At 40.1% G+C, this 27,022-nt stretch overlaps 16 protein-coding genes across 16 annotated transcripts; all 16 read left to right on the top strand.

The window, feature by feature from the left end:
- Positions 1 to 7: 7 nt before the first annotated feature.
- LSM04_004904 (uncharacterized protein) lies at positions 8 to 958 on the top strand (the record flags this gene model as incomplete). Its single annotated transcript, XM_067331065.1, has 1 exon — positions 8 to 958. One exon carries the CDS (start codon positions 8 to 10, stop codon positions 956 to 958), a length of 951 nt encoding a protein of 316 aa, XP_067189066.1.
- A 379-nt stretch (positions 959 to 1,337) lies between these two features.
- LSM04_001268 (Glycosylphosphatidylinositol-mannosyltransferase I) lies at positions 1,338 to 2,174 on the top strand (the record flags this gene model as incomplete). The annotated part of the gene is made up of 1 exon (XM_067331064.1): positions 1,338 to 2,174. One exon carries the CDS (start codon positions 1,338 to 1,340, stop codon positions 2,172 to 2,174), a length of 837 nt encoding a protein of 278 aa, XP_067189008.1.
- A 413-nt stretch (positions 2,175 to 2,587) lies between these two features.
- On the top strand, positions 2,588 to 3,583 carry LSM04_008306 (uncharacterized protein; the record flags this gene model as incomplete). Its single annotated transcript, XM_067331063.1, has 1 exon — positions 2,588 to 3,583. One exon carries the CDS (start codon positions 2,588 to 2,590, stop codon positions 3,581 to 3,583), a length of 996 nt encoding a protein of 331 aa, XP_067189129.1.
- A 527-nt stretch (positions 3,584 to 4,110) lies between these two features.
- Positions 4,111 to 6,219, top strand: LSM04_004372 (uncharacterized protein; the record flags this gene model as incomplete). Its single annotated transcript, XM_067331062.1, has 1 exon — positions 4,111 to 6,219. One exon carries the CDS (start codon positions 4,111 to 4,113, stop codon positions 6,217 to 6,219), a length of 2,109 nt encoding a protein of 702 aa, XP_067189059.1.
- Positions 6,220 to 6,616: 397 nt separating this feature from the next.
- LSM04_003396 (putative Zinc-ribbon domain) lies at positions 6,617 to 8,230 on the top strand (the record flags this gene model as incomplete). The annotated part of the gene is made up of 1 exon (XM_067331061.1): positions 6,617 to 8,230. The coding sequence occupies one exon, from the start codon at positions 6,617 to 6,619 to the stop codon at positions 8,228 to 8,230; it is 1,614 nt and encodes a 537-aa protein (XP_067189042.1).
- Positions 8,231 to 8,733: 503 nt separating this feature from the next.
- On the top strand, positions 8,734 to 11,967 carry LSM04_006100 (uncharacterized protein; the record flags this gene model as incomplete). Its single annotated transcript, XM_067331060.1, has 1 exon — positions 8,734 to 11,967. One exon carries the CDS (start codon positions 8,734 to 8,736, stop codon positions 11,965 to 11,967), a length of 3,234 nt encoding a protein of 1,077 aa, XP_067189094.1.
- Positions 11,968 to 12,389: 422 nt separating this feature from the next.
- Positions 12,390 to 12,797, top strand: LSM04_001695 (Nuclear transport factor 2; the record flags this gene model as incomplete). The annotated part of the gene is made up of 1 exon (XM_067331059.1): positions 12,390 to 12,797. The coding sequence occupies one exon, from the start codon at positions 12,390 to 12,392 to the stop codon at positions 12,795 to 12,797; it is 408 nt and encodes a 135-aa protein (XP_067189014.1).
- An 865-nt stretch (positions 12,798 to 13,662) lies between these two features.
- On the top strand, positions 13,663 to 14,922 carry LSM04_005134 (Protein kinase domain; the record flags this gene model as incomplete). The annotated part of the gene is made up of 1 exon (XM_067331058.1): positions 13,663 to 14,922. The coding sequence occupies one exon, from the start codon at positions 13,663 to 13,665 to the stop codon at positions 14,920 to 14,922; it is 1,260 nt and encodes a 419-aa protein (XP_067189070.1).
- A 1,263-nt stretch (positions 14,923 to 16,185) lies between these two features.
- On the top strand, positions 16,186 to 16,632 carry LSM04_008130 (Thioredoxin domain; the record flags this gene model as incomplete). Its single annotated transcript, XM_067331057.1, has 1 exon — positions 16,186 to 16,632. One exon carries the CDS (start codon positions 16,186 to 16,188, stop codon positions 16,630 to 16,632), a length of 447 nt encoding a protein of 148 aa, XP_067189122.1.
- An 886-nt stretch (positions 16,633 to 17,518) lies between these two features.
- LSM04_003706 (Thioredoxin domain) lies at positions 17,519 to 17,953 on the top strand (the record flags this gene model as incomplete). Its single annotated transcript, XM_067331056.1, has 1 exon — positions 17,519 to 17,953. The coding sequence occupies one exon, from the start codon at positions 17,519 to 17,521 to the stop codon at positions 17,951 to 17,953; it is 435 nt and encodes a 144-aa protein (XP_067189049.1).
- Positions 17,954 to 18,538: 585 nt separating this feature from the next.
- On the top strand, positions 18,539 to 19,180 carry LSM04_009295 (uncharacterized protein; the record flags this gene model as incomplete). Its single annotated transcript, XM_067331054.1, has 1 exon — positions 18,539 to 19,180. One exon carries the CDS (start codon positions 18,539 to 18,541, stop codon positions 19,178 to 19,180), a length of 642 nt encoding a protein of 213 aa, XP_067189140.1.
- Positions 19,181 to 20,316: 1,136 nt separating this feature from the next.
- On the top strand, positions 20,317 to 21,345 carry LSM04_006921 (uncharacterized protein; the record flags this gene model as incomplete). Its single annotated transcript, XM_067331053.1, has 1 exon — positions 20,317 to 21,345. The coding sequence occupies one exon, from the start codon at positions 20,317 to 20,319 to the stop codon at positions 21,343 to 21,345; it is 1,029 nt and encodes a 342-aa protein (XP_067189106.1).
- A 393-nt stretch (positions 21,346 to 21,738) lies between these two features.
- Positions 21,739 to 23,667, top strand: LSM04_008061 (uncharacterized protein; the record flags this gene model as incomplete). The annotated part of the gene is made up of 1 exon (XM_067331052.1): positions 21,739 to 23,667. The coding sequence occupies one exon, from the start codon at positions 21,739 to 21,741 to the stop codon at positions 23,665 to 23,667; it is 1,929 nt and encodes a 642-aa protein (XP_067189120.1).
- Positions 23,668 to 24,073: 406 nt separating this feature from the next.
- Positions 24,074 to 24,895, top strand: LSM04_008518 (Cysteine oxygenase/2-aminoethanethiol dioxygenase; the record flags this gene model as incomplete). The annotated part of the gene is made up of 1 exon (XM_067331051.1): positions 24,074 to 24,895. The coding sequence occupies one exon, from the start codon at positions 24,074 to 24,076 to the stop codon at positions 24,893 to 24,895; it is 822 nt and encodes a 273-aa protein (XP_067189132.1).
- Positions 24,896 to 25,235: 340 nt separating this feature from the next.
- LSM04_001935 (uncharacterized protein) lies at positions 25,236 to 25,469 on the top strand (the record flags this gene model as incomplete). The annotated part of the gene is made up of 1 exon (XM_067331050.1): positions 25,236 to 25,469. The coding sequence occupies one exon, from the start codon at positions 25,236 to 25,238 to the stop codon at positions 25,467 to 25,469; it is 234 nt and encodes a 77-aa protein (XP_067189017.1).
- Positions 25,470 to 25,526: 57 nt separating this feature from the next.
- On the top strand, positions 25,527 to 26,546 carry LSM04_005401 (Peptidase C1A; the record flags this gene model as incomplete). The annotated part of the gene is made up of 1 exon (XM_067331049.1): positions 25,527 to 26,546. The coding sequence occupies one exon, from the start codon at positions 25,527 to 25,529 to the stop codon at positions 26,544 to 26,546; it is 1,020 nt and encodes a 339-aa protein (XP_067189080.1).
- Positions 26,547 to 27,022: the final 476 nt, after the last annotated feature.

The raw sequence follows: 27,022 nt of genomic DNA, 5'->3' as shown, positions 1-27,022 counted from the left end.
AATGTAAATGCGGAAAAAAAAAAAAAAACACACATTTCATCAGCGGGAAAGTGAGAAGTCATCGCAATCGCAAGGGGAGGCGAAATATCAACCAAAGAAACGCAGTACTACGGCAATACGGGAACACGTAGAGGCGATGCTCGCATGTGATGCGGCACGACGGGCGAAATCGCAACGACGAGCTGAAAATATACGCCGAGTAGAAGAAGAAAGAATGCGAACAGTGAAACCACATGTGAATCCACATTCCGCCGAACCTGCAGAGCGTCACAGACAACGACAACGTACAAAAGAAAAAGAAGAAAAATTGGCAACAGCTGAAAGTAAATATCGCTCTGCGTCTCTTCATATTCAACAGCGGGGATTAATACATAAAAATAACTTGGGCCCTGATGCAAAAGAACAACAGGAGGGGCAGGATCAACAAACCGTTCCGATAAATCGAAAGTTGGTGTATTCTTCCTCTGGTACACGTGGGAATAGCCGTGTGCGTTCTTCACCTAGCTCTAAACAACAACATCATAGTAGGACACCCTTACTTTCTCCTGAGTTTGAGGAACGCAATACTCGTCTGCTGCAGCAGCAGAAACTTCGTGCTGAATCACGTCGACGAGAGTTAGATGAGGAATTTGCACAAACGTGTAATTTTAGGCCTCGGACAAATCCTGTTTCACGTCGAATGACAGATGCACATTATAGTTATACGGAACCAAATTCTCATTGTATACGAAGACCTTCTGCTACTACTACTACTACTACTACTACTAATACTAGTACTACTGGTACTACTAGTACTACTACTCCTATTTGGGCATTTAATAACATTGAAGATGACTTTGAATGGGCTGAATATGTGAGACGGTCAACATATTCGGTTGAAAACTCAGATATTACTTCCTGTGGTAGCAGTAATGCCCAACAAGGCCGTAATGATATTAATTACCATCAATGGCAATAATAATAATAATAATAATAATAATAATAATAATAATAATAATAATAATAATAATGGCAATAATGGTGGTGATGATTTGTCGTCGCAGATCGAGAGTCTCGAAGCTATGCTGGCGCAGTGGAAGCAACTTGAGGTGGATTTTCGTGTGTAAGGAAAGTTCCTTGTTGTATTTTTTTAATTTTATTTCTTGTAGTTATTTATCGTTTCAGTTTTTAGTTTCATACAGCGCTGTACAGAGTATTTATTTTTTATTCTTCCTTGAATTATGCTTCTGTTATTTTTCTTTCTTTAAAGATATTTCTTTAATCATTCCGCAAATGAAATTGTTTATTTATTTTTTTCTTTCTATTTCTTTAAACGTACAGGTACTCTCAGGGTAGTTATGCTTGATTACACTTCTTCTTACTTTTATCTTCACCCTGGATATCTGGGAGCTGCAATAACAAGAACAGCAGTTTTTCCTTTTCTCTTGTTGAATCTCGTACTTATCAGCCATGGATTCACCGTTGAGGGAACTACAGTCCCATGCAATCTAGATATTACTACATCTACTGTAGGTGAAGATATATACCACTGGGGATTTCGTGGTGGTGGTTATCATATGCAGTTTGATGTGGAGTTTCCACTGGCGCTTGACACTGTGCGTGTCTCATTAGAACTACCGCATTCCTTTTTCTTTGATGCTGCGGAGGTGGAACAGCTTTATAGTCTTACCACAGTTGAGGGCGAAGTGGATATAACAAATCAGTACACACCGCTAAGTATTGCTTCATCCTTCTTTTTTGATATTGAGGCTCCTGCTTTTCGTATCCCATACAAGACCAATGAAGTAAACTTCACCTTTACACGACTACCATCGGCGAAACTTCACAGGGGGAAAGGATTATTGTTGCTTCCTATTCACGCACGTTATGATGAAGTTGATACCGTGACTCCCTTTTCTATACAGGCGTTCTTTAAGAGAGATACATTTGTAGAGCGTTGTATTCCTGCAGTTATGCTTAGTGGTGGTGTTCAAGAGACAAGCTGCTATGTGGAATCTGTTAAGATGGAAAATTACAGCAATAGTAGTGATAGTAGAAGAATGGATAAAACAATTCCGACGCGTAATTGTCAACACATTCCTGTTGGTATATTATCTTCTTTACCTTTTGTATATACGGCTCTTGGGATATTGCAATGCGTTGGTGCTCTTATTGTTATTCTCTCACTACTTTAGAAGTTATTACTACTGTTTTTCTTTTTTCCCTGCATTTTAATAAATTGTTTGGGAATTGAAAAGCAAAAACAGTAATAGAAATAGCAGAGATCAAAACATGTGTTTTTTTTTTCTCTTCTTATAGGTGTTATTTCTCTTTGTGGGTGAGTGTATTTGTATTTGTTTCTTATGAAAGGGAAGGGAATTTATAAATTCTTACATTCTATCTCTTTTCAGTTAAATGATTCTTCCATTATCTTATCAGATTATAAACTGGGTTTCCCATTCTTCCCCCTTTCTCTCTCTCTCTCTTTCTCTCACACACACACTCTCCTTTATTCTCTTTTGTATTTACCTGATTTTCCTCAAATATTCAATGGTACAACAGGAGTAAATAGAGATCAACAGAGGAATAGAAGAAGAAATAAAAAAGAATGACTCGTACTTTTACTCGTGTGGCGGAACACAAGCCAACGAATGGTCACTTACCGCTTTCACTGCTGTACAACAATCTTTCCTTTATTGAAGAGAGTGGGGTAATCGTATACGCCTCACGTAAAGATTGCGTGTTAATGAACACGGAAACACATTTAGTACGTATATTACCTATTGGACCTAGTGGACGGGAGTTTATCAAACACATTACGGCAGCTCGTGCCCCTCCAGGTATGTTACACCCCGATAATTCTATTCTAATTCTACTCACCATGGAATCTTCTGCTGAGTTGTGGACGGCGGAATCACCGTTGGGTCTCATTCCACTAAATGACGCCAATGGCCACGGCTGCTGTGGTGCCATGACATCCGCTGCCGGCGATGGCGTGCACGTCGCTGTTGGGACGAGTAAAGGCGTTGTGGTGTTTGCCAATTTTGATCATCGCAGTTGTACTCCACTCTCTGTGCACTCCGCCGTGAAGGGGCATGAGGAACACGCCGTGACGGCTGTGCAGTTGAGTCCTTTTAGTGATTCGGCGATTTACGCCGTCACAGGAGACGCCGTTGGATCACTCCTCTTATGGAATCGAGATAGAAAGCCGATCCGTTCAATGAAGAGCTCAGAGTGTATTACGGGACTGCAGATTGTCAGTAAGGGTGATTTTGTTGTGGTGGCCAACGGTGCTGGTAAACTGCAGATGTTTGATAGTCATACCGGTGAAATGCGAGTGGAGGTGTGTGCCCACGCACGCTGGATTAATGTATTGGGATTTGATCCAGTATCGAATCTCATTATATCTGCCGCAGAGGATGGATACTGTACGGTGTGGTCCGCACCTGTGAAGTCTCAAAATGGCGCGACTTCTATTTCTGTTGTGGCGACACATCACATTTCACACGCACTGCCGACAGGAGCGGGATTTAACGCAGATGGCACACAAGTTGTTATTGGTTTGTATGATTCTGATATTATAACGCAATATTGCTTAAGTTGAAGGGAGAGAAATGAAAAGGACGTGCTTAGATTCAATACATGAGGTCATCGTTTGAGGAGTGTATGCATTACCCCCCTTAAAAAAGACAAAACAAAAGGAAAGAAAAAGAAACACAATGGAAAACCAAATACGGAAGAGGGAGATGAAAAAGAAAGAACAATAAAAAGAAATGGAAATGATTTAATGCTGTTGTGACTGTATTTTATTGCATAATACATCACCTTTCATTTTTGCATATCTCTCTAATTGTCTTTGGTTATACCTTTTTTACGAAGTAAAAAAAAAGAAAGTGGTTTTTTTGTTTTATTTTTCTCTATCTATTCAAAATAAGACATCACTATTCTTTATTTATTATTATTATTAGTATTATTATTATTATTATTATTATTATTATTATTATTATTATTATTATTATTATTATTATTATTATTATTTTTTGGTAACCCTTTTCCCTCTTTTTATTCTTCTCTTCTTTATTCTAATATATATTTAAAAGGTGAGTTATTATTGTTCTTGTCGTACGTATTATGCTGCACACTCTAACACCACCACCACCACAGCCGCAGCCGCAGCCACCACAAATTGAGATCCCTGTGTGGTCTCATGTGAATTTAGAAACTCCCAAAAGTAACAACACACAAAACAATAATAACAATCACAATAACATAAACAACCAGAACGACATGAATGATAATGAAGAGGATGATGCGTTAACGCTTGTCCCAACAGATGATGGCAGTGATACAGAAACGTGTTCAACTCACACAGCACCTGTATCAGATTTGGAGCCCGCAGACTCCAACGATGGCGCAGCGCACAACTCACAGGGACCACAACGCACCACAGGCGTTGTTGGGAAACCACCACGATCGTCAAAGACTTCTACCTTTGTGGTTCCACTAACACATGGTGAAATACTAATAACCCCAAAAGGGTCAGCTGGGGGAGAAGAAGATAATAATAAAGAAGAGGAAAATAATGCGGTAAATTTTCCAATTATATTTGCCTCTTGGGAGGCACTGGGAATGATGCCTCCATCACCTGTAGTACATCATCGTTTGCGTCCTTTAACAGGGGAAGCGTGGGCTGCGGCTTCAGTTACGGAAAGTGTTGCTCTCAGTGTTGGAGTACTACCGCCTCGAATTACTTGTGTATATCAAGTGGGTCGAAGTGACATTCCACATGTATTGCGAAGCACATCTGAGCAGAGTATGCATAAATGCATCTCTCGTGTGCATGTGGTGGTGCGACTACACTTTCAGCTAACACAGGCTTTTCCTAATGAAGAAGAAGAAGAAAATAAGACTTCAACACGTCAATCAAACTATAAATTGACATCTTTTGATCTTCTTGATTCTTCTTCAAGTAATGGTACCTTTTACCATACTGTAAGATTATTCCCATCACATCGTTACAGTTTTCCAGTGAAAGATGATGACCTTACTCACGTAGAACTTCGTCTGGGAGATTATTATAAATTCATCATTCATATAGGAAATAATCCTCTTTTACTTCAAAAAGAAGCAGGAACGCTTTGTAATCCTGAAAAGAGTATTGAAAAAATAGATATTGGAATACAGTGTGTGACGTTATCTAATGCAGAGGTGATAACGGTATCACCTGGGCATCCCCCACGTACAGTAAAAACGAAGCAGACCGCCATTACTTCTGCTCCTGGTTATGGTAATAGTATTAGTAGTAGTCGTATTCATAGTAGTCGTAGTGCTACTTTCTCTGCGCGATCTAACAAGGGGAAATCACGAAGGAAACAAATAAACTTTGGAGAAGAAAAAGAAGAAAAGCTACCATATATTATTTCGAATCAAAACAACAGTGACACTACCGAAACAGCTGCTGGAATCCCTACAGCGGAAGATGACAAGATGACAATTGTAACCACTGGTATTCGTTTATCAAGAGCGAAAGCGAAAAAGCTACGGAGTATGAATATTGTAGTAAATCCCCCCATGTCAGACTTTTCTCGTGCAGAGGTGTTGGTGATTGATGGTCCACTAATACGAAGTGTAAAACTCATGACGGCACTGCCATTTGTGCGACAACTCGTACACCGAACGTGGTTAGACGCCGTTCTCGCCTCATCTCTGCAGTCTGTTGACACTGCGGCTTATCGCTACGCCGAGCCACGTACACACTCCAGCATTGAAAGCGTAAATGAATTTTCTCTTACGGAGCTTATGCAAATACCACGCGAACGTCGACAGTCCCTCTTCGCTGGTTTCATCTTTTGGGTTCACCCACAGTCACAGCCACAGGAATCCCCCGATAACGATCTCCGCTTTGTTATTCTCGCCTCCGGCGGTGTACTCACACGTCAGGCGGGGGAGGCCACTATTGCGGTTATGCCGCGTGTAGATATGACGAAAACAATGTGGCGTCATGCCGCGGAATGCCCGCAGGAGCCGCAGTGCATTTTTGTGATTCCCAGCGATGTGTTTCGCGGTGTTTTGCAGCAGCGGCGTTTGGTGGAATCCACAGTGCGACGTCCACGAGGAAACAGTGTGCTACCACCACGGTTATCAACAACAACAAGAGAAGGAAATGAAGAGCTTGGGAGTAAGCGTCAGCAGATGCAAATAGAAACTCCTTCGAAAAAAACAAAAAGAAACCGTCGATGAGTTTTCTCTTTTCTTTTTTTTGTGTTTTTATTGTTTGCTGATCTAGATTCTATCTTCACTGTTTTATTTCTGTGAACCACTTTACCGTCTCACCCAAACTTTTTTTTTTGTGTTACAGGGCATTTGTGTTCACATTTTAGGTGTTTGGTATATCTTCGTTCGCAAGTTGTATAACTTTGTGCTGGTATTTATTATATTGAGTAACAAAGTAAGAACGAACAGAGAGGAAAATGATAAGAAGTAGTCTTTTTTCTGTTCTCAATTCTCCTTGTATTTACATACATCCTTTTTTTTGTGTGTTTTCTATATATATGCGGATGTGTATTTTTTCCTCTTTCCTGTGTTTCTTCTGTTTGTATGTGTCTGCGTAACGCGAACCTTTTGAAAAAGTAGTGAAATGCATCGAGTATGTGCTGCAACAATTCTTGGATGGGCGGCGTCCAATCAACACCGCAATGCGTACAATCGTAACAATAAAACTCCAACTGTTACTTCTTGTAATTCTACTCGTAGATTCCATATTAGGACTCCAATGTTGTTTGAACGTTCCGTTTCTTATTTGAAATTCTCTTTAGAGGCACTACCGCCGCCGTTGCAGCGTGAATTCTGCTGTGAAGAAAACGCGCGTGACTTGAAACACTTGGCGCCTAATAATAATAATAATAATAATAATAATAATAATAATAATAATAATAATAATAATAATAATAATAATACTAATAATAGTGGGACGACGTGTAGTGATGTTCTCATTAAAGTATTGCCATCGTGGGCACAAATAGTGTTATGGCGCTGTTCAACGTGCGGTTGTCAGTGGGCCGCACGTCCAGTTGATCGAGTGGATCCACAAGTTTCCGCTTTTTACGCCTGTCCAAACTGTGTTTCCGCTCCAACTAGTACTAGTAATAGTACTTCTACTTCGTCAGCATCTCTTGTTGATGGTGTTAAAGCTAATAATAATAATAATAATAATAATAATAATAATAATAATAATAATAATAATAATAATAATAATAATACCATATCGATAGTAGCCACTTCCTCATCTGTGCCACACTTTAGACGTTTCGCCGATGTCTACCCGCTGCTCGCCGCACAGTGGGATGGATGTCGTAATGCTATGCTGCACAATCGTGTAATGTTTGAGTCTGTGCGAGATGTCCCATTGCCGTGTAGTTCTCTCTCGTGGTGGTTGTGCCCACATTGTCAAAACTCATGGAAAGAATCAGTGGACTCCCGCGTACACCGTTATGTACGGCAAACACAACAACAACAACGAGAAGATAATAGTGTATCTATACCACTATTATGTCCTTCCTGTGAGAAACTCGGAGTGCATAATTCTATCCCATCTCATACAGAAACACGAACTAGAACTTTTACTAGTGGTAGGAAAACACACGCCCAAAAGCATTCGACTCCTGTGGAAATAAAACGTTTTCTAAAAGATGATGCTTTACTTCTCGCCGAAGCACAATTGCAGCCAAATGAAGATCCCGCAACTCTTCCACTTCATAGCAATAAATTACTCCGCTGGCGCTGTCGCTACTGCACACATGAGTTTACCGCCTCTATCGCTGATCGCCATCTCCGTTATCACCGCTGCCCACAGTGCACCGGCGCCGTTGCCACGCCATTAAATCTTCTCTCCATTCAGCGACCGGATGTCTGTCGTGAAGTGGCCCGCACAGTCTCAAACGCCAAAGTGCGGAGACTCACTATTCACGATGATACGATTATTACATTTGTATGTCGTAATTGTATGTCGCCATTCCGCATGTCGGTAAGACTGCGGTGTTTACTGCCGCCGGGACGAAGTGCATGTCCTAAATGTCTCTGGAGTCGATCAGAACGAGCGAAGGAAATGGCGGCGGCAAATGTACAACGTATTGCTTCTGGTGCACCACCGATGCGGCAGGTGAAACAACATCGTCTTAAAAGACGAAATCAGGAAACGGTTGAAGTTACACTTAATGAACTTCATAGACGAGACACACATCTAATGAACTAAATAATAATAAAAGTAAAAACTGGAAAAAAGAGAAGCCGAATCATGAGAGATTGGATGTGTCACATTTTGCTTTTTTTTTCTTAATGATATCACTATTACTATCACTGTTACAATTCTTATTGTGTTTATTGTCATTGTTTCTGCCCGTTCTTGTTGGGGGTTGCATATTTTATTTCCCCTTCTTTGGATGGTTAAATAAATATAAATAAATAAATATAAATATAAATATAAATATAAATATAAATATTATATATCTGTATGTATTTCCTGGGATAGCTTTTATGCTTTGTATTATTATTATTATTATTATTATTATTATTATTATTATTATTATTATTATTTGGAGCTCATAGTGATTGTGTGTTCCTATTCATTTCTCTATCTTGCACTTTGACGAAGGGGCAGAAGAAATAAAAGAAAAAAATAATAAGAAATATACCCAACTTGAGGGAATTAATATACATAGATTCCGTATATTCATAGAAGACTATTCTGGAAGAAGAATGAGTCTACGTGAACCATCACTTAGTGTCCCTAATGCTGAAGGTGTGCCGCGTCTCTCAGATATTGCGTTATTTCTTTGCGGTAAAGCAGTCGCCTCTGCCTGGTCTCCTGTTATTACTGCAGACTCACGAGCAGCGGAGACAATTGCTACGTGGTATCTTCAACGTGTGGCATTTATGCATGAAAGTACACCAAATGAAATTGCTGAGACTCAAAATAGGAATACGACGGCGGTGGAAGAGTCTCAAGATGGGGGTGAGGCGAATTTTTCTGTTGCGTTCAGTGCACTTTCTCGGGGTCCACCGTGTGAGAGAAACTCACAGGGAGGAAGTTCATCACAACAGCGACAACGGTCGTCTTCTATACCTACTGTATTTGGATTTGCTGAACGTGTGGCATCCCCTACATCGCCTATACCAACAGCTGCTGGAACTACATTTACAGCACCTACGGCATCAACAACAACAACAACAGTATTCGGGGGAAGATTACAACTTAAAATTGATAAGAATGAGAGTGGAAGAGCATTTGCTATTTTTGAAGAATTTCTGGAACTCTGTCGTGATGTTGGAGGTGCTGATGTTCGTGAGGAATTTCTTCGTCGTATTATTTTACTTCTCAGAGTAGATGTACGACCGACTACGCGATTACCACAACCTTTTTGGGCAGCTAAAAGCCATGAAGAACGTGGTTCAATAGTTCTCTCAGCGCTTTCAAAATTATTTGGTGTACTAAAAGAACTTTCAGCTGTTCACGCAGTGGGAAGCGTTACACGAGCGTTTGCTATATGGATGGGAGTAAGTTGGAATTGTGCATCTTTTAATTGGCAAGTATATGTGGCTCAGGAAACTGGACGTTGGCTGGCTGATCTGGAAATTCAACTAGGAGGATTATTGGCAACAAATTCAGATGCATATGGAGGTTCAAGAGCAAATATACGACCTCCACAGAGACCAAAATCTAATAAGAATAATAGTGGTTGTTCATTACCAAAGAGTTTTTATCCTGCGACTGAAAATAAACGAGGACTAAATCTGGCTAGCATGTATGCTGCGATGCGTCAAATTTCAGAGACTCGATCTTTGGAAAAGAGGAGTACATTAGAATTACTTATACAGAATGGGAATAGCTTGCAAATTTCTGATTTTAACTTTTTAGAACATATGATTAATGATCAACCATATGGTTTGGGTGTACATGATACACAACAGTCACATCATTCTGTTCTTTTGAGAATAACAAGTGGGGTACTTCTTTATGCACAATTTTATCTTTCAGTACGGTCACTAGAAGCAGCTCTGCATTGTGCACATATGGCCGTTCTTGTAGGACATCAATGGTCTTCTAATGAATTTCTTACTATGGCTCATTATAGCAGTTTTCTTGTACACTTTGCATGTCAGGATACTCCTGCAGCTGCAGGAGATATTGCTATTATGCTACAATTAGCAGATGCTGCTTCACATAGAGATAATATTACCGATAATGATGTGAATATGCCACGTCATCATGCTGGATGTTTGGGTTATATGGGGGCAGCACTTCTTCTACTTATTTGCCCTGGTACCGTTGATACTTATTTGCGATCTGTTATTGTAACCGGTATTGTATTTGGAAACTCTAGTTGCTCTGATAATATATCCGCCAGTGCTGGTATTGGTGTTGGAAACAGCAATAATAATAATAATGGTATTAATAGCAACAGAAATAATTCTGGTAATAGTGTACAAAATGTAGCTGTTTCTACCTCTGGTGGACACTCTGTTGTAGTACAGACCGTTGCACAGACAGTACGACATGCATTATGGCTTTCTGAAATGGAATCCTTTCTTGATCCTTCCTCAACAGTTGTAACAGAGATTATTACAGGTGTAGCAAGGGACACTATGATGATTATCGCTGGATATTATGGTGTTCGCTCTTCCTCCAAACCTATTAATCCCATCTCTCTTGGAAATATGCTAAATCAACTTGATGAAGAGATCTCTATTAAGTCGTCACTTTTAGCCTATAAACCACCTGTATTACTTTTACAAGAAGTAATACGACAGACTGCACATAGGGCGTTGGCAGCTCAGGTAGGTACTGCAGAGGCTCCACCTGGTGGGGGACCATTTAGTATATTACATGACTTTTTTCTTGCAGTGGAAACACATTATGGAGAACAAGGTATAAAGGTTGTACAAGAAAACTTTTTTTATGTTTCAACGTATCGTTTTATGTGTGCTATGTGGCTTCGTAATCATGGGTATATAAAGTCAGCCTATCAAGAACTTACACGGCTTGGGGAGAGCATGTTGTTTCACAGCTGCCCTACAGATGGTGGAGAAACTCTCTCATCATCATCATCAATAGCATTGCCTACAACAACATCAACAACAACTACTAAAACAGCAGAGAACGTATTAGACAATGGCAACTCATCTGAAAGTAGTGCAGTAGTAAAGAAAACTGGTTTACAGTATTGGCCACCAGATCATTTGCTTCTATGGCAACACATTCAATTTGAACGGGCTCAATTAGCGCATTATCTTGGTTATTCTTCTACAATACCTGGAATTAGTGAGGCTCTACGACGTGTGAGTGCGGCAAGTCACTTTGTTATGGGTGTCCTATACGCTGATCTTATATCTGCTATGATGTGTTCGCAGCGTGGGAATCACTCGGCGGCTCTGGAAGCACTTGAGAAAATCTCCCATAGTGCCGATACGATTGGATTAACATTACTCCAGTCACATGCAGAGTTGCGACGTGTCTCTGTTCTCCTGCACCTCTGCCGTTGGCGTGATGCTTTAGATGCGCTCCGCCGTCTTGAACCGCTACCGTTGATATTGCAGCGTTGGTGCCTCTTTGCGCAGCTGCACGCCCGCGGTGAGTTATTGCTATCGTGCGCGACTGCGACGGAGGACGAACTTGCGGCATTAGTGGAGTGCTACGTGGAGCGGATGGAGGCCTGCGGCTGTTTTCTCCCCGAAGTGCGGCAGGGGGACTCCGTTGGGATTTCACTTTTGGAGCAGTTGTGTGTCCACGCCTGCGTCTCCCGCCTTTCCCTCACCTCCGCCCCGGCCGAGCAGCAGGCGTGGGCGTCGGCCGTCCGCGGGGTGGCGGAGGCGTTGGGCCGGCGGCAGCTGCAGGAGGGGCGGGGGATGATGTTCAGTAACGCCGGCATGCCACACGTCTGCCGCGATGTGCTCAGTGGGGCCATGCTGCAACAGCTGCAACAGACACAGTAAGGATGAAGAAAGTAGAGAGGAGAGAGGAGGAGGGTGCACAGACTCTGCAGATTTACAATACAGTGGATGGAAGTAATCGTTGCTGTATGTGGGAAAAAGGGGAAACATAACATCTATACTAATGTATATATATATAGAGAGAGAGAGAGAGAGTTTGATAGATAGTTGATCACATGATTTTTCTCGTTTCTGTCTTTTGTTTTCTTGTTTTTTTTTTCTGCCTTTCATAAAAATACCGTATTAATTTCATTCGGAAAATAAAAGCCTTCCTAAAAAAAAGAAGTAAGTTTTTTTTGTTAATTATTTCATTAGGCGGAATTCAGCGATTTGAACAGACTAAAAGAAAAAAACGAAAAGAAGATTATTAAAATAATAATAATAACATTAGAAAAAAGCAACGGAAATCTACAGTACACATTATAATGACAGAGTACGCTGACTGTACGGAGGTATCAAAGAAGGCTCTGGAGTTCCGTCAGCAATTCTACCAGTTACTGGATGACCCCAATAAGCGGATGGAAATTGTAAACTTATATGCCCCCGGTACACCAATGCTTTGCGAATGGAATGGGCATCAACTTCCCGACACTACAGCCATAATGGCGTATCTCGGTGGGTTGCCAAAAACATCTCACAAGATCGACTGCGTAGACGCTCAGCCGCTACCGGGTAATGAACAAGCGGATTCGTTTATTATGACTGTACACGGCATTGTGACGTACGATGATGAACATAAACGGGAGTTCTTTCAGCGTCTTGTTATTCGCAAGTTGGAAAGCCGCTACTACATTGTTAATGACTACTACCGTTGGCTCAGTGAAAAGGATTAACCTGTATGTGCTGGTGGATAGTATTACACTGGTGGCGTTTGGTTGCTCTTTTTCTTTTTGTTTGTTTATTTCAATCCAATGTCTTTTTCATTCTTGAACTTACATATACATCTCCCATTTGTGAGGAGGGAATGCGTAGCACAGCGATGCAGAGAGGAAAAAAAGATGTACGGATGTTCCTGATGCTGATAATAGTGGTTTATAGCAGCAAATATAAAGAACGATAACTGAAAGTAAAAAATCTGTTGCTGTGGTTACCTGCACAGACTCACATATACATACATATACACATATGAACAGTAATATTAAAACTCTTAACTCCTGAATACATCATTTTTCTATTAAATATGTGTATGTATTGTCTTTACTATGCTTTTTCTTTTGTTCCTCTATTTTTTTTTCTTGAATTTATAGTTTTGTTTGTCTTGTCTTCAATATTACATTTGGCAACAGTGTTAAGAGAAGAACAGCAATAAAGCAAAGGGGTGTAGAAAGGGTAAGAAAAAAAAAAGAAAAGAGCAAGTTGAGTAGGCAATATCATTGTCTATCTGACTTATTTTAAATAATAGAAGTGGAAAAAGGTTTGGCCGAAAGGAAGACAAGTTGCTTTTTTTTGTTTTGTTGTTTTTGTACTCTCCTCTGAACATCCTTGGTAGAAGAAAAAGGGAAAGAATCCAACAAGGAGGGGAAAAAAAGCCATACGCTTTTTGCTAAGGGTCAAGCACGAATATATTCGGTACCTAGGCTATTGACATTCGACTGTAGTTGTTATTCTTTACTATTACTATTGTAATTTCTAGGTGGTGGAACGTTTACGTGTTCCTTTCCTGGCTGTTTCTTGTTTTTGCTTATTTCCAGTGAGGCAATGAAGGAGTCCCAGAAAGTGTTGAAGGGTGCCGCCTACACGGAGGCTGGTCCTATTTCGGATGTATCACATCACAAGGCAGCAGCAAGTAAGGCGTTTCTTGAAAATCATTACCGTGGAATGTTACGTGATGCTCAGAGTGGGGGAAGTGCACGTCCTGTTGGGCCTAGACCGCGGGAGCCCCGTGTGGACGATTTTATTCTCATCAAGCGTATTGGAAAAGGTGCCTTTGGGGAGGTGTATGTATGCCGCCGTAAGGATGAGGTGAATGATAAGTTGTATGCCCTAAAACGAATGCGTAAGACGGATATGATTCGTAAGAAGCAGATTCTGCATGTTCGCTCAGAGAAAGATGTGATGGCGGAGGCGGCTGCCAAGAATGTCTGGGTGGTTCGCCTGTACCTGAGTTTCCAGGATGAGCAGTACCTGTATATGGTGATGGAGTACATGCCTGGTGGGGATATGATCTCCTGGCTGTGCCTCAAGCAGAAATTCGATGTGGAGAGCACCCGTTTCTACATTGCCGAGCTCTGCGCTGCGGTGGCGAGTGTGCATGACATGTTCTTTGTACACCGCGACATTAAGCCGGACAATATTCTCCTCGACGCGGAGGGGCACATCAAACTGACGGACTTTGGCCTCTCGAAGCGCTTCGCGGCGGCCGGGGAGGAACTTCTCGACGTGGAGGGCCCCCCGCCGCCGCCCGCCGACCCTCCCGCCCCACCGACCGGCGTCGCTCACCCGCGGGACCGGCGGCTCTTTGAGTCCATCGTTGGCAGCCCGGGGTACATCGCCCCGGAGATTCTCCTCCGGCAGCGGTACGGCGTCGAGTGTGACTGGTGGTCGGTGGGGGTTATTATGTACGAGATGCTCTATGGTATTCCACCATTCTTTGCACAGGATCCAAGCACAACGTGCTACAAAATTACGCACTGGAGAGAGTATCTCGTGTATCCACCAGACAGGGGCGTCCCAGATGACGCCGTCAATCTTATGCAACACCTCATGTGCGATCCAAAGGACCGGCTTGACTTTGCGAGCTTGAAAGCACATCCATTCTTTGAAGGTATTGATTGGGCACACCTAAGAGAGTTGAAGGCGGCATACCGCCCACAACTTGCTAACCCCCTTGATACACAGTACTTTCCAGAAATCGAGGACGGCGACGTACAGCAGCGGCTTGATGAACATAACGCCGTACGGGAAGTAGACCCGCGTGGAGTTATGTTTGCAGATTACAAATTCCACCTAAACAAATAACCACTTGGCTCAATCATCCTATTTGAACGGAGGAGTTGTGTTATACTCATTATTAAAAAAGAAGGATACGTGTGGATAATGGTGTGTTATATATATATATATATATATATATATAGGATTATACGAAATGAAGTGAGGAGAGAATGGCAATACATGTGAATTTGTAGACTCGTCTGGATTCCTTTGGGTACCTGGATCTGCACTCTGGATGATGCAAGGGGTTATTATGGATGGGTCACATACGCCGTTTTTTTTTTTTTTACTTTTCTTTGTTGATGTGTATGTATGTGTGTGTATATTTATGTGTGTGCGTGTGTTTTTCAACATTGTGGTATGGAGCAACTATGATGTGTATGCAAGGAAAATAAAAAAAAAAAACAAAAAGAGGAAAATAAAAAATAAAGAGAGTGAATGTAACCATGGACTACAACCACAAGGTACATTCAAAGGCACACACATATATATACACACAGGAAAAAGAAAAAAAAATTGGAAAGGCTACGAACGTGACAAAAGTAGAATCATACCTCAATCAAGTAGACTTTAAAGTAGTTTCGTTTTTTTAAATTATTTTTCCTTCTCTTGTGGTACTATATGTGTGCTGTTTGTTTTATTATGTTCTTTTTTTATCTTTGTCGATTTAGGCCTTTTTTTTTAAAGACAAAATATATTTACTTTCCTTTTTGTTGTCTATTGTTGTTCCTTTTTTTTCGTTTTCAACGGAGTGTTGCTGTTGGTGTTTATGCTGTTTTTTCTTTTCTTGTTGACTTTTTGAGGTGTGTCCTGCCGTGTTTTGTTGCTCTTGTTGTTTCTCCACACTCGCTATGATGAAGAAATAAAAAAAAGATTGCTGATGCAGGGATTTTACTCTTTCTTTTTTTTTCTCTCTTTTTGTTCGTGCATCTTGCTGCTTGTGATGCAATGTTGTTTTCCCTCCTTTTGTCTTGCATGTAAGATGGAAAGGGAAACAAAAGAAAAAAAGAGCGTGAAAAGAAATGTTATAGGGTCTGGAAAACTCGTTATTCCTTGCAATAAAGGAAGGAAGGAATGGGTGAGTGAAAATCAAATGGTTCTTGTTGTTGCTCCAGATGTTGTCTGATGGTCTTGTTTTATTTATTGTTTTTTTTCCTGATTCTGAATATTTTATTCGTATTCCTTTTCTTTTTCTTTTACTTTAGAGTTATTTTATATTTTTACTCGTCTTAATATCAAACAAGACATCCACTACAACCCTCTAATACTCTCTCCATCACATTATTACAAATGCGGTTGATCGCACCTCTGCGATATTTTCTCTTTCCACTCTTGCTGCTCTTTCAGTTGATGATGATTGGCGGTATGTCTTATGTGGATGACGGCCCACGCCCCACTCGTGTTGTGGAGTTAACAGATACCAATTTTGATGCTATTGTGATGGATCCCAGCAAAGATGTCTTTGTGCTTTACTGTGTGCCGTGGTCGCGGTTATGTAGTACGATGGATAAACTCTGGGATGATCTCTCTATTAGTCAGTCAACGAAGCGCAATGCGGCCACGTTTGTAGCGGCAAAGATTGACGGAGAGAAGTATCCAGATGTGATGAATCGCATGAATGTAAATGCGTTTCCAACTATGCGATACTACACGCGACTGGATAAGGATGGTTCACTGGAGTACAACAGTCTTCGTGCACTTCCACTCCTCGACAGCTTTGTTTTTCAGAATACATAAATGAAAAAAAAAAGAGAAAAGTAGGTAGAGGATTAAATTGGCACTGTTATTTCTAATCATTGTGAATACTTATTTGCCATTCAATGATTTCGTTTGTGTGGCACTTTATTTGATTAGAGCAGGAATGGATATTTATATATATATATATATATATATATATATATATATATATATATATATATATATATATTGTCTCTCTCTCGGTGTGTGTCTATATGTGCTTATTTTATTTTCTTTCTTTTGGTGATTTTTTATCTGGCAAACTATGTGAGTGAAAATTTTCGAACACGATGTATCGGTGGCGCCATTTGTATCTAATAGATACAAATACAGATGGAAGCATCGTTGTATCTCTTCAACATTGCCACTATATATATATATATTGGATAACATGTGTATGTTTTTTTTTGATTTTTATTTAGCTTGTATGTATTTTTTTGAGCCATTACTGATGATATCAATGGTAAAATTAATTAATTAATTATTATTATTTCATTATTATAGGCAGTTGAAGTATTTTATCATTGTTATTGTGGTTTCTTATGGATTTTTTGTTTACTCTCCTTTTTCCTTTTTATTTGCCCAATGCGCATTACAATAAAGAACGTTTACTCAAGAAATTAAAAGGAAACGAAAAATAGCTGAAGGCTTAAAAAAAAGTCTAACAAACAAGAATAAAAAAGGAATTTAGGATTATACTCTACTATACTCAGCCAAGTTCGAAGAAGAAAAAAAAACAGCAGCAAATAAATAGCCCAAACAATATAAGAGCGTATTTCAAATAAAATAGCAGTAAAAAAAAAGAATACACACACAAAAAAAAAAGAAACGAAAAAAAAAAACAACAACAACACCAGCAACTTCCATTTCGCCATCGCTATTAAATATGTCCCGCCCAACGACGTCCACTCTGTTATTACTATTGTTTGCCATCATCGCGGTGGTCTCCGCTGTTCCCGCGGTGGCGGGCAGTGCGCATGCCGATGCCGGCGCGGCGCTGGAACTCGATCCCGGCACATTCCACAAAGTCGTGCAGGATCCAACAAAACACGTCTTTGTGATGTTCTACGCCCCGTGGTGCACGCACTGTGTTCGCATGAAGCCGAAGTGGGAGGAGTTCGCCCGCTCGATGGCGGATCAGGCGGATGTCGTTATTGCGAAGATTGATGCGGCCGCCCACCGTGCGATTGCGGAGGAGTACCGTGTGCAGGGATTTCCCACGTTGAAGTTGTTCACAAAGGGAAATAAAGAGGGCGTGCCGTACCAGGGACCGCGTGATGTGGCGGCACTTACGGGTTTTCTGAAGAGTTTCATGGTGTAGCATGTTGTGTGATATCATGAATTTCTATGCGGGGTTTTGTTTCTTTCTTTCTTTTTTTTTTGTACTTCCTGTTTATTGTCTCACTAAATACAAAGAACAAGGATAATGATTGTTGTAAAGGAAGGGAGTGGATATATCTATATCTAATAAGATACGCAAACACAGGAAACTTTATTTTATTTTATTCCTATGTATGTGTATTTGCGGTTCAACTGACTTTTTTTTCTTGTGGTTGTACTTGTTTTTTTATTTCTCTTCTTCTTTTCTCTCTGTGTATCCTTTCTCTACTTTGTACATGAGTTCTTGTTTCTTTTTTTTCTCCCCTTTCTTATTATTTATTTGTTGTACCGCAAGGGACAGAGTGGAAAGTGCAAATCATATAGACAGTTGGAGAGACCAATACTGACTGCAAAAAAAAAAAAAATATATATATATATATATATATATATATATATAGCTTTACACACATTGTAAAAAAAAAAGAAAAGAAAGGGTGCATATCTACGCATGAGCTCGCCTGTAAGGATTTATGACGCGTCCGATTTTGAGCAAAAAGGAAAAAAAACAAACAATTCGCAAAAAGAAATGAAACAACAGTCGTTCTATACGCAGAACAAAAAATACGCAGATGATGGTGATATTATTGTGCGTTGCCCCATGGGAAAGGGTCGCCTCCTAGTGGCATGTGTATTGAATGACGTGAGTCATATTAATGTTGTGTACGGCGGCAACGGTGATCACAATAGTGGGCGATCATTCTCTCGCAGTACGGTGTGCTGCGATGGCCACATTTACGCCCGCGTTGAGTCACAGCGGTCAAGGCGAAGAGAACGTAAAGATAAAGAACGTTTCGCCGCTCGACATGATGTGCCCTTCTTTGTTGGGAAGTATAAAACACCGTATCGTTCACCGCAGGATGAATATGAATATGACGAAGAGGAATATCCGCTGGATCAACGGAGGCGTAGTAGTACGTACCACAGAGATTCTGTCAAGTTAAGTCGAAACTCCAGTCGTTTTGCTACTCCATCACCAAGCCATAGTGCACCGGTTTTTCTGAATCGTCCATCGAAGGCGGAAGGAGAAGTATCGCGTAGGAGAATGCGCAGTAGTGGGATCGCACTGCCGCCTATTCGCAGTACATCACCCACAGCCGTTAACGCACAGTTTTTATCATCACCAAGAGCGAAGAGAGAATCACGTTTGCCACTGCCACCCATCATATAAAGGCTAATGGGAACAATTGTGCAATACACACATGTAGGTTTATTACTGGGGTATCTCTTTTTTTCTAGTGAAAAGGAATTGAGGATGGTGTACTGAAGAGGAGGAGAACCCTGTACTTTTTTAGTTTTTTCTTTTTTTTTCTCTCTCTCTCTATATATATATATCTGTATGTGTATATATATGTATACTTATTTGTGTTCGCATTTGTTTTTGTATATATGTGTGATGCCTGAGCAATTATCTCTTAGCCAATTTGTTTTTTGTTTTCATTTATGTTTTCATCGACTTTTGTGGGTGATAGAGGAAGGCTTGTGTTCCCCAACTCTTAATTCTTGAGTGGCGTGGGTCGTGATGCTTGGAATACCATTTTTTTTATTTTTATTTGTGCGTTTTCTTTCTAACCCTCATGACGTTCCATGTCGTGTGTGTGTGTTTTTTTATCCCTTCTGGAGCTGGATGGTAATGGAAAAATAGCAAATAAGTACTATTTATTTGTTGTGCTTATTTTCTTTTGTTTTTGTGCCCGTTTTTTTTTTTTGTCTTTCGTTAGTTTTGTTTTTGTTCTACTTCCTTTCGGGTTTTTTCTTTTCTAGAACATGTGCTAATTACAAAGCGCTAACACCTAGAGAAACATAAGTACATATACATGATTTATATTCGTGTATTTTCGTTTTCAGAAATAGATGTACCACCATAATAAAGAAGACTACGGTATAACTGAATTGTATCGTTCTTTTTATTTATTTATTTATTTGTTTGTTTTTATTCTTTTGTTCACTATTTCTACTTTCTCTTCAGTTAAAACTGGTTATTTTTTATTTTTCAATGTTCACATGACATGCCTAACCCTATCTTGTTCAATTACGCCTGTTTAGTATCAACTTTTAAATATACCTCTCTTCATTATCGTACCTCTTATTTGTCTCCATTGTAGAAGCATAGACATAAGCGTAGCACTGCGGAAACGCATACATAGATACATACATACATATAACAAACTATATAGCGTACATAGAACAGTAATTTCCTTACCATAGACAACACATCCCGCATAATCTCTATCACACACACTGCGGATTTCTACTATTTGTATTATTTATCATCATCATCTCACTTTTCTGTTTCTGCCATTAATAATGTTGGACTGTACAACAATAGACATTTCATGCCCCCACCACCGCGCTTCCGCCATTCTGCAACAACAACGAAATGAAATTACCGCCGGTGGACGTGAAGCGGCACGAAAAGAACTCGAGAAACTCGGCGGGGCGTACGGCGAACTGAGCCGCGGTGCCCCACTCACACTCTGGCACGTACACCACAACCGTAATAATAACAACAATCATAGTAACAAGCAGAAGAAGAATAAGGCGAAGAAGAATACAGCTAGAAATTATAACAATAAGAATACTACTACCCCTAATATTATTAATAATAATAATAATAATAATAATAATAATAATAATAATAATAATAATAATAATAATAATAAAGAGCAAGAAATGCTGCAGTACACACCGCAGACACGCTGTTTTAACAATACACTGCATGATGAGTTGGTGTTGCCGAGTCCCGAAACAAAAGGGCTCGGCGGCTGTCGATCGCCACTTCCGCGAAAGTCTGCGCAGCCGCGGGGTGAGGCGGGTATTATGACCGCCGCTATTGAGAAGAACTCGCCACTTCCAGAGAACTTCTCTGCGACGTCCCTCTCACAAACACACCCGTTGGCGCCCGATCACTTAACTTCTTCTTCACTTCTTTCACCGGCAGAACTCAGCGCCGTTGAACTGCTGGCGCATGACATAGAAGGCGTTACGCCTAGATGCTGGCGGTTAAGTCAAGAAGAACTTTCGCCAAGTGCTATTTACGCAGAGGACGACAGGAAGCTGCACGCCACTGCAGCCACGGAGGCAGCAACGGCAGAAATAAGAAATTCGACAAAAGGAACATTTTCCACCAGTGCGGCACGACACAAACGTGCACGTTCCACTCTGCACACTGCGGTACATTCAGAAATAGATGATCGCACTGCTCGATGTCTTTACTTTGATACGGAGGAGACAGTGAAACCACAACGGCCCTCCGTGTCAGGTATGGTGTTGAGGCGGTACAATGAACTAACACAACAGAGAATGGCTATGCATTGTCTAGTGCTGCCATATTAATAATAACAATATTTATACGGTTATATAAATCTGTGAAGACACACGTTTATTTACCTATATATAAATAAATACATCTGTTTCTAAGCTTTTTTCTTTTTTATTTATTTATTTATTTTCCCAAAGAATTCCCCCTTTTTTTTTCCCTTTTATAGGTATTTATAAGAAACAAATTTGTTTTTAAGAAAATGGTTTTTTGTACCACAATGAGGTATTTTTTTTTTGATTACTATTTTTGGCTTTCTTCGTTCTCCCTACTCCATACCCTTTGTTCTCTCATTCACTTTTATTATTTTTATTCTTCTATTTATTTATTATTCGTTTTGTTTTTAGGTCATTTTTACGGGCGTAGTCCGTTATACGAACTTGTACTGTATAGGGGTAAATCTCATCTCAATGGAGGAGGTGAGTTTGCCAGGAGAACCCATTGCTGTGGATTGCTTGAATGAAACGCCTAAATTATCATTCATAGAATGTACTGTACAGTCTGAAATTAAAGTCTCGGAAGATCAGCAGGATTGTAGCAAGACTCAAACGCGAGGAATAGGTACCACATGTGTGGAGACAACCGATGCTGATAGAGTAGTAGAAAGATTAATGCGTTTGTTCCGTGATGGCCATGGTTTTTGTGTACTGGTGTCATCCAAGTCTGACAAAACGTCAATAAACACATCGTCAGAGAACGCTACAAATACATGTAATAATATTTGCCGTAATGTTTCTTTTGATCCTTTATCCATTTTATCGTGTACAGAAAATATGGATAAATCCTCTGAAAATTCTTGTAGAAATTCTCAAGAATTAAAAAATTCATCTCATGAAAAAACTCAAGTTTTCCAAAGTGATAGTATTAGTTCAGGGCCTGTGGCTGCAGCAATGTGTTGTCCTTCCCTTTACGATGAGGGACTTGTTGCAGACACGGATGATAGCAGTACAGTCATTGGTATGGCGTCTTTTTTCTGTGAATCTGTGTTGGTAGAGAAACCTCATACCGCGGTTTTTATCTCATTTACTGAACGTGATGGAAACTCTTGGATGGATTTGTTGTATCAAATGCCAGGTCCCACAAGTATGCCGTCACACTTGCGTCGGTATGGAGTACGAGAACTAACTCTTTTTTCACAGGCTTCATTTCATAGTGTTAATTCTATGCGAGAAGTAATGGAACTCTCTGCTAAAGCTATTCAAAATCGACCAAAACGAAACTATAGTAGCACAACAAGCCATTTGCTCATTCAAGTATTAGGAGTTCCTTCTGATAATATGGTTCAATGGAGTGAAGATTTATGCAAACTAGAGACTCCTGCAAGAGTTGCTGTTTTTACTCAACCTATTCTCTACAAACCAATTCTTGAAGCATTGGGTATTCTTACTCCTCTTCAGGAATCGTTATCGGATGACACCTTTGAAATGGATTTAGATATTTCTACAACAAGTGAACAGACAAAACGAACTCTTTACGCTGTTGGTGGTATTCTACCGGTGGCTATTTCCGTTCATCTTTTACCAGGTCTTTTAAATGGAATTTCATTACCACTAGACAAAAAAAGAAATATGAGACACGATAAGGGTCATGAAGTTGCATCACTTCAAGCGGTGCGTAATATGCAAACGCCGTTAAAATATGGAAATCGGCCCATTGTTGGTATTGAATATATCAAGCATTCGCGAAGAGAAAGTATGTGTGATCAAGTTTTAGTGGCCCCAGCTGTTCGTAAGAGAGGGTACGGAAACACCTCTGAGGTAAATAGCCGTTCACACTCATGTAGTAATACTTCTAGTACATTACATTTGACACGACGAACCTTAGGGTCTTTACAACTAAAAGATCAGTGTAAGGTTGGGTTATTAAAACCACTGAGTCCCATGGATGAGACATCCTACGCAAGGTTGCGACTTTGTCCCTCTGATGGTAAAGTTAATTTCACAACGGGCTTGAGAGCCCTAACTGAGTATGATTGTAGGATGTTTGGGCCCTATGTCTCTGAACAGTCTCGTGTAAATGGATCAGAAATAACGGCAAGATCGCCAGTTCATGGTCGAAAACCATCCGGTGCACACACTATGCTGACTGTACCACAGACACTACCATTTTTTTATGCAAAGAAAAAACTCCACTGGGAACGTGAAATTTTATTGTCTGGAGAACTAGAGGGAAGGAATATTATTGAACTTGAGGAAAAACAGCATAGACGAGTAACAGAGGCCATAATAGAAAATATTGAATCCAATCCTCAGCAGCCACACTGTACCCCACACATTAGTTCTTTGGTAGATAAAAGACGTTTGACGTCACCTTTTTTTACGTTATGCCGTTTTTTATAATTTAGATTATATATAGTTTTTTCTTCTGTATATGGTTTCATTTTTATATTTCTGTTTTTTTTTTCTTCCAGATGTTATATCGTTGTTATTAGTGTATTCGATACCATCTTTGACGCTTATCTCGTATTAGAGACTGTGTCAGACTTCATTTTATTTTTGCTTTTTTTTCTCATACCGGTTAACGACAGAAAAAATGTCGAGAAATCAAAAAAAAAAACCTTCTCTGTATATCACCAGTTTTAGTAATACTTGTACAAGTCGTAAACAATTCTTTTTTACCCCACTTATTCTTTCTCTCTTTCTTTTTCTCTTTCTCTCTCTTTATCTATCTATCTGTGTGTTTATTTATTTATTTATTTTCCTCTCGGAGCCATCAAGATAGCGGTGCTGATTCTCATCCGCGTTGATGTTGGCACTTAAATCTGCCTTGCAGCCTCGCGGTGGTCGCTTCTGCTCTGCGGAGATTGTGCGGGCCCTGGCGCAGTTGACATTAGCGGATCTCCAAAGTTATGTGCCGGAGAGTGCGTGGCTGTCGTGGGCCCATCATCGCCGTACGCCGCTGGCCGCCAGCGCCTTTTCCCTCAATGACGCACTGAACACCACCGGCCCCGACAGATGGTGGGGGAAATTGGGCGACACATTAGGGTGCTGCACATTGTATGAAACAAGTGATGTGGTGGTTTGTTGGTTTGTCGTGCCGCCGGGGGGAATGTTGCCGCTGCATGATCATTGCACAATGACCGTGTGGCAGCGGGTGTTGTTTGGAAAACTGCATGTGACGTCCATTGACTGGGTAGATCGTACTTCCCCGGAGAAGGTTTTGTTGCAGGAGCCACACAATGTTGAGGGAGTGGTTGTTTTTTCAGATGTTGTAACGGCACAGTTATCTAGTGATGATCCTTTCTCGCTAGTGTCTTCCTTCGGGCCTAATAGCGGAGGTGTACTGCATGAAATTGTGAATAAAAGCGATGATCCTGCTTTATTCATAGATGTTATTACACCACCATACAATAAACCACCACGAAACATTAACTGTACGTATTATTGGGCCACATGTGCTGGCGATGGTGGTGTTGGTGTTGTTTGTAATACACTGCCACAGGAACAACAAAATGGTAATCAAACTAAAAATAGATTCAAAGTAGGTCAACGTGTATTTCTAACTCCCCGTAGAAGCTATGTCGGGCCTCCGATGGATGCTTTTGTACCATTACAGTCATTATTCTGATAAACATAGTTGTATATATATATATATATATATATATATATATATATATATATATATATAACCAGAAGAATACATGTGATGTTTTTTTTTCTCTTTGTTCTCACTCTTGTTTTTCAGTTTTACTTTTCATTTCTTTTTTGTGTTGGTATCTGTTATGGAATCTATGGTCTATGTGATTTTGTTGTGTTGTTTCATTTTCTCTTTCCTTTTTTTTTGTGGGTTGTGTTGGTTGCTTGTAAAAAGTGATTTTTTTCCTTTGTTTTACAGCCAACACCGCCACAACAACAACAACGAAAAACAATCACGACAATAATAACTGCGTCGACTAAAATTGACTTCAATGAAATATTTTCCAGTTAACATATTTATTGGCTTACTTGCACTTGCCTCAATTGTAGTCCTTCCATCTTTTGCACACCCAACAACTCATGAAATGGATAACTACTCCTTGGAGATGTATCTTGCCGAATTTGGAAAACATCATGATGATCCCGAAGAATACCGCAAGCGAGGTCAAATATTTTCCGCTACTCTGGCGGAAGTAAAAATGTTAAATAAAGCTTCACATCGTTAACTACAGTTTGGTATTAACCGATTCAGTGATCTTACCAATGAAGAATTCAGAAATCAAATGAATGGACGTGTCTCCACTGACCAATCAATCTCTTTATTGGAAAGAAGTTCTTACATTTACAGGGCTGCTAATGTACCAGAGGCAATGAGTTGGCAAGATGCAGAGAAACCTGTACTTTCTGCAATTAAAAATCAAGTTAGTTGTGGATCATGCTGGGCACATGCAGCAACCCAGTCTGTAGAAAGTATGTATGCCATTCACACTGGAAAGTTGTTTAATTTAAGCACACAGCAAGTCACATCATGTACAAATAATTCACATCACTGTGATGGAACCGGTGGTTGTGGCGGTGGTGCAGTGCAATTAGCCTGGGAATACGTTAGAAGCGCCGGTGGTCTCACCCTTAATGAAACGTATCCATATATAAGTGGTAATATTCAAAAAACAGAGACGTGTCAACTTAATACAAGTGTTCCACGTGGGGTAAATGTATACAGTTATGTAACATTTCCACATAATGACTACGATGCCATTATTGAAGCCCTTGCCACTGTTGGTCCTCTTGCTGTGAGTGTCGATGCCGGTCAATGGAAAAATTACGTGGAGAGTATTTTTGATCTTTGTGGGAAGGATGGGTCGAATATCACCATTAACCATGCTGTACACCTTGTTGGTTACGGCAGTGATAACGTAACGAGACAAGACTACTGGATTGTACGCAATTCGTGGGGAAAAGACTGGGGAGAAAATGGTTATATTCAGCTCCTTCGGAAGAAAAAAGATGACATTTGTGTTCCTGTTGAAGGCTGGAATACTATTGGAGGTGGTTGCGAAAATGACAAGAATTTTTCTATTACAGCATGTGGAATGCGTGGCATTCTCTATGATGTTTCTTGCCCTTGTGTCACTGAATCACCAGAAAAAGCTAAACGTGTATGGATCGCCGGTGTGGCGTTTGGAGCACTTGCGCTTCTTATGATTTTTCTGCTTATTTGCAGCAAGTGTCGCTCTAAAAAACCGGTGACTGAAGTTGTTCTTCTTGACGATGAAGAGGAATCCGTTTATGTGAAGGGTTGAAATATCTTTCTGAAGAACCCGAGAAGAGAAAAAACGACAATTTCTTTTAACTTTTTTTTCTTTGAAGTGTCTAGGAATGAAGAAGAGAAAAAAAAAAAATAGTACCTTTTTATTATGAATTTAAGCGAGTGTTTATATATATATATTTGGGGTGGGGGATCGATTTTACGGCATTGTTAGAGTAATTGATGACAAAAGTTAAGAAATTTGTATTTTAAATGCTAATTCCGGTTACAAGGATAAAAATGTTTTGGTTTTTTAAATTTCAGATGGTGTGTTAAAGTATCAAGTGGCACAAGGTTACAGTGTATCTGTGGAGGCAGAAAAATGTGTTGATCAGAGCAGCATGCATATTGAATTCCACATGAAAAAAAGGGTTTCTTGAGTTTTTGCAATATGTCATTATTATTATTATTATTATTATTATTATTATTATTATTATTATTATTATTATTATTATTATTATTATTATTCTT

Source organism: Trypanosoma melophagium, assembly GCF_022059095.1.
Source record: "Trypanosoma melophagium isolate St. Kilda chromosome Unknown ctg33segment0, whole genome shotgun sequence".
Lineage (NCBI taxonomy): Eukaryota > Euglenozoa > Kinetoplastea > Trypanosomatida > Trypanosomatidae > Trypanosoma > Trypanosoma melophagium.
The sequence above is the reverse complement of the archived record's forward strand: the minus strand, read 5'-3'. Positions and strand labels throughout refer to the sequence as shown.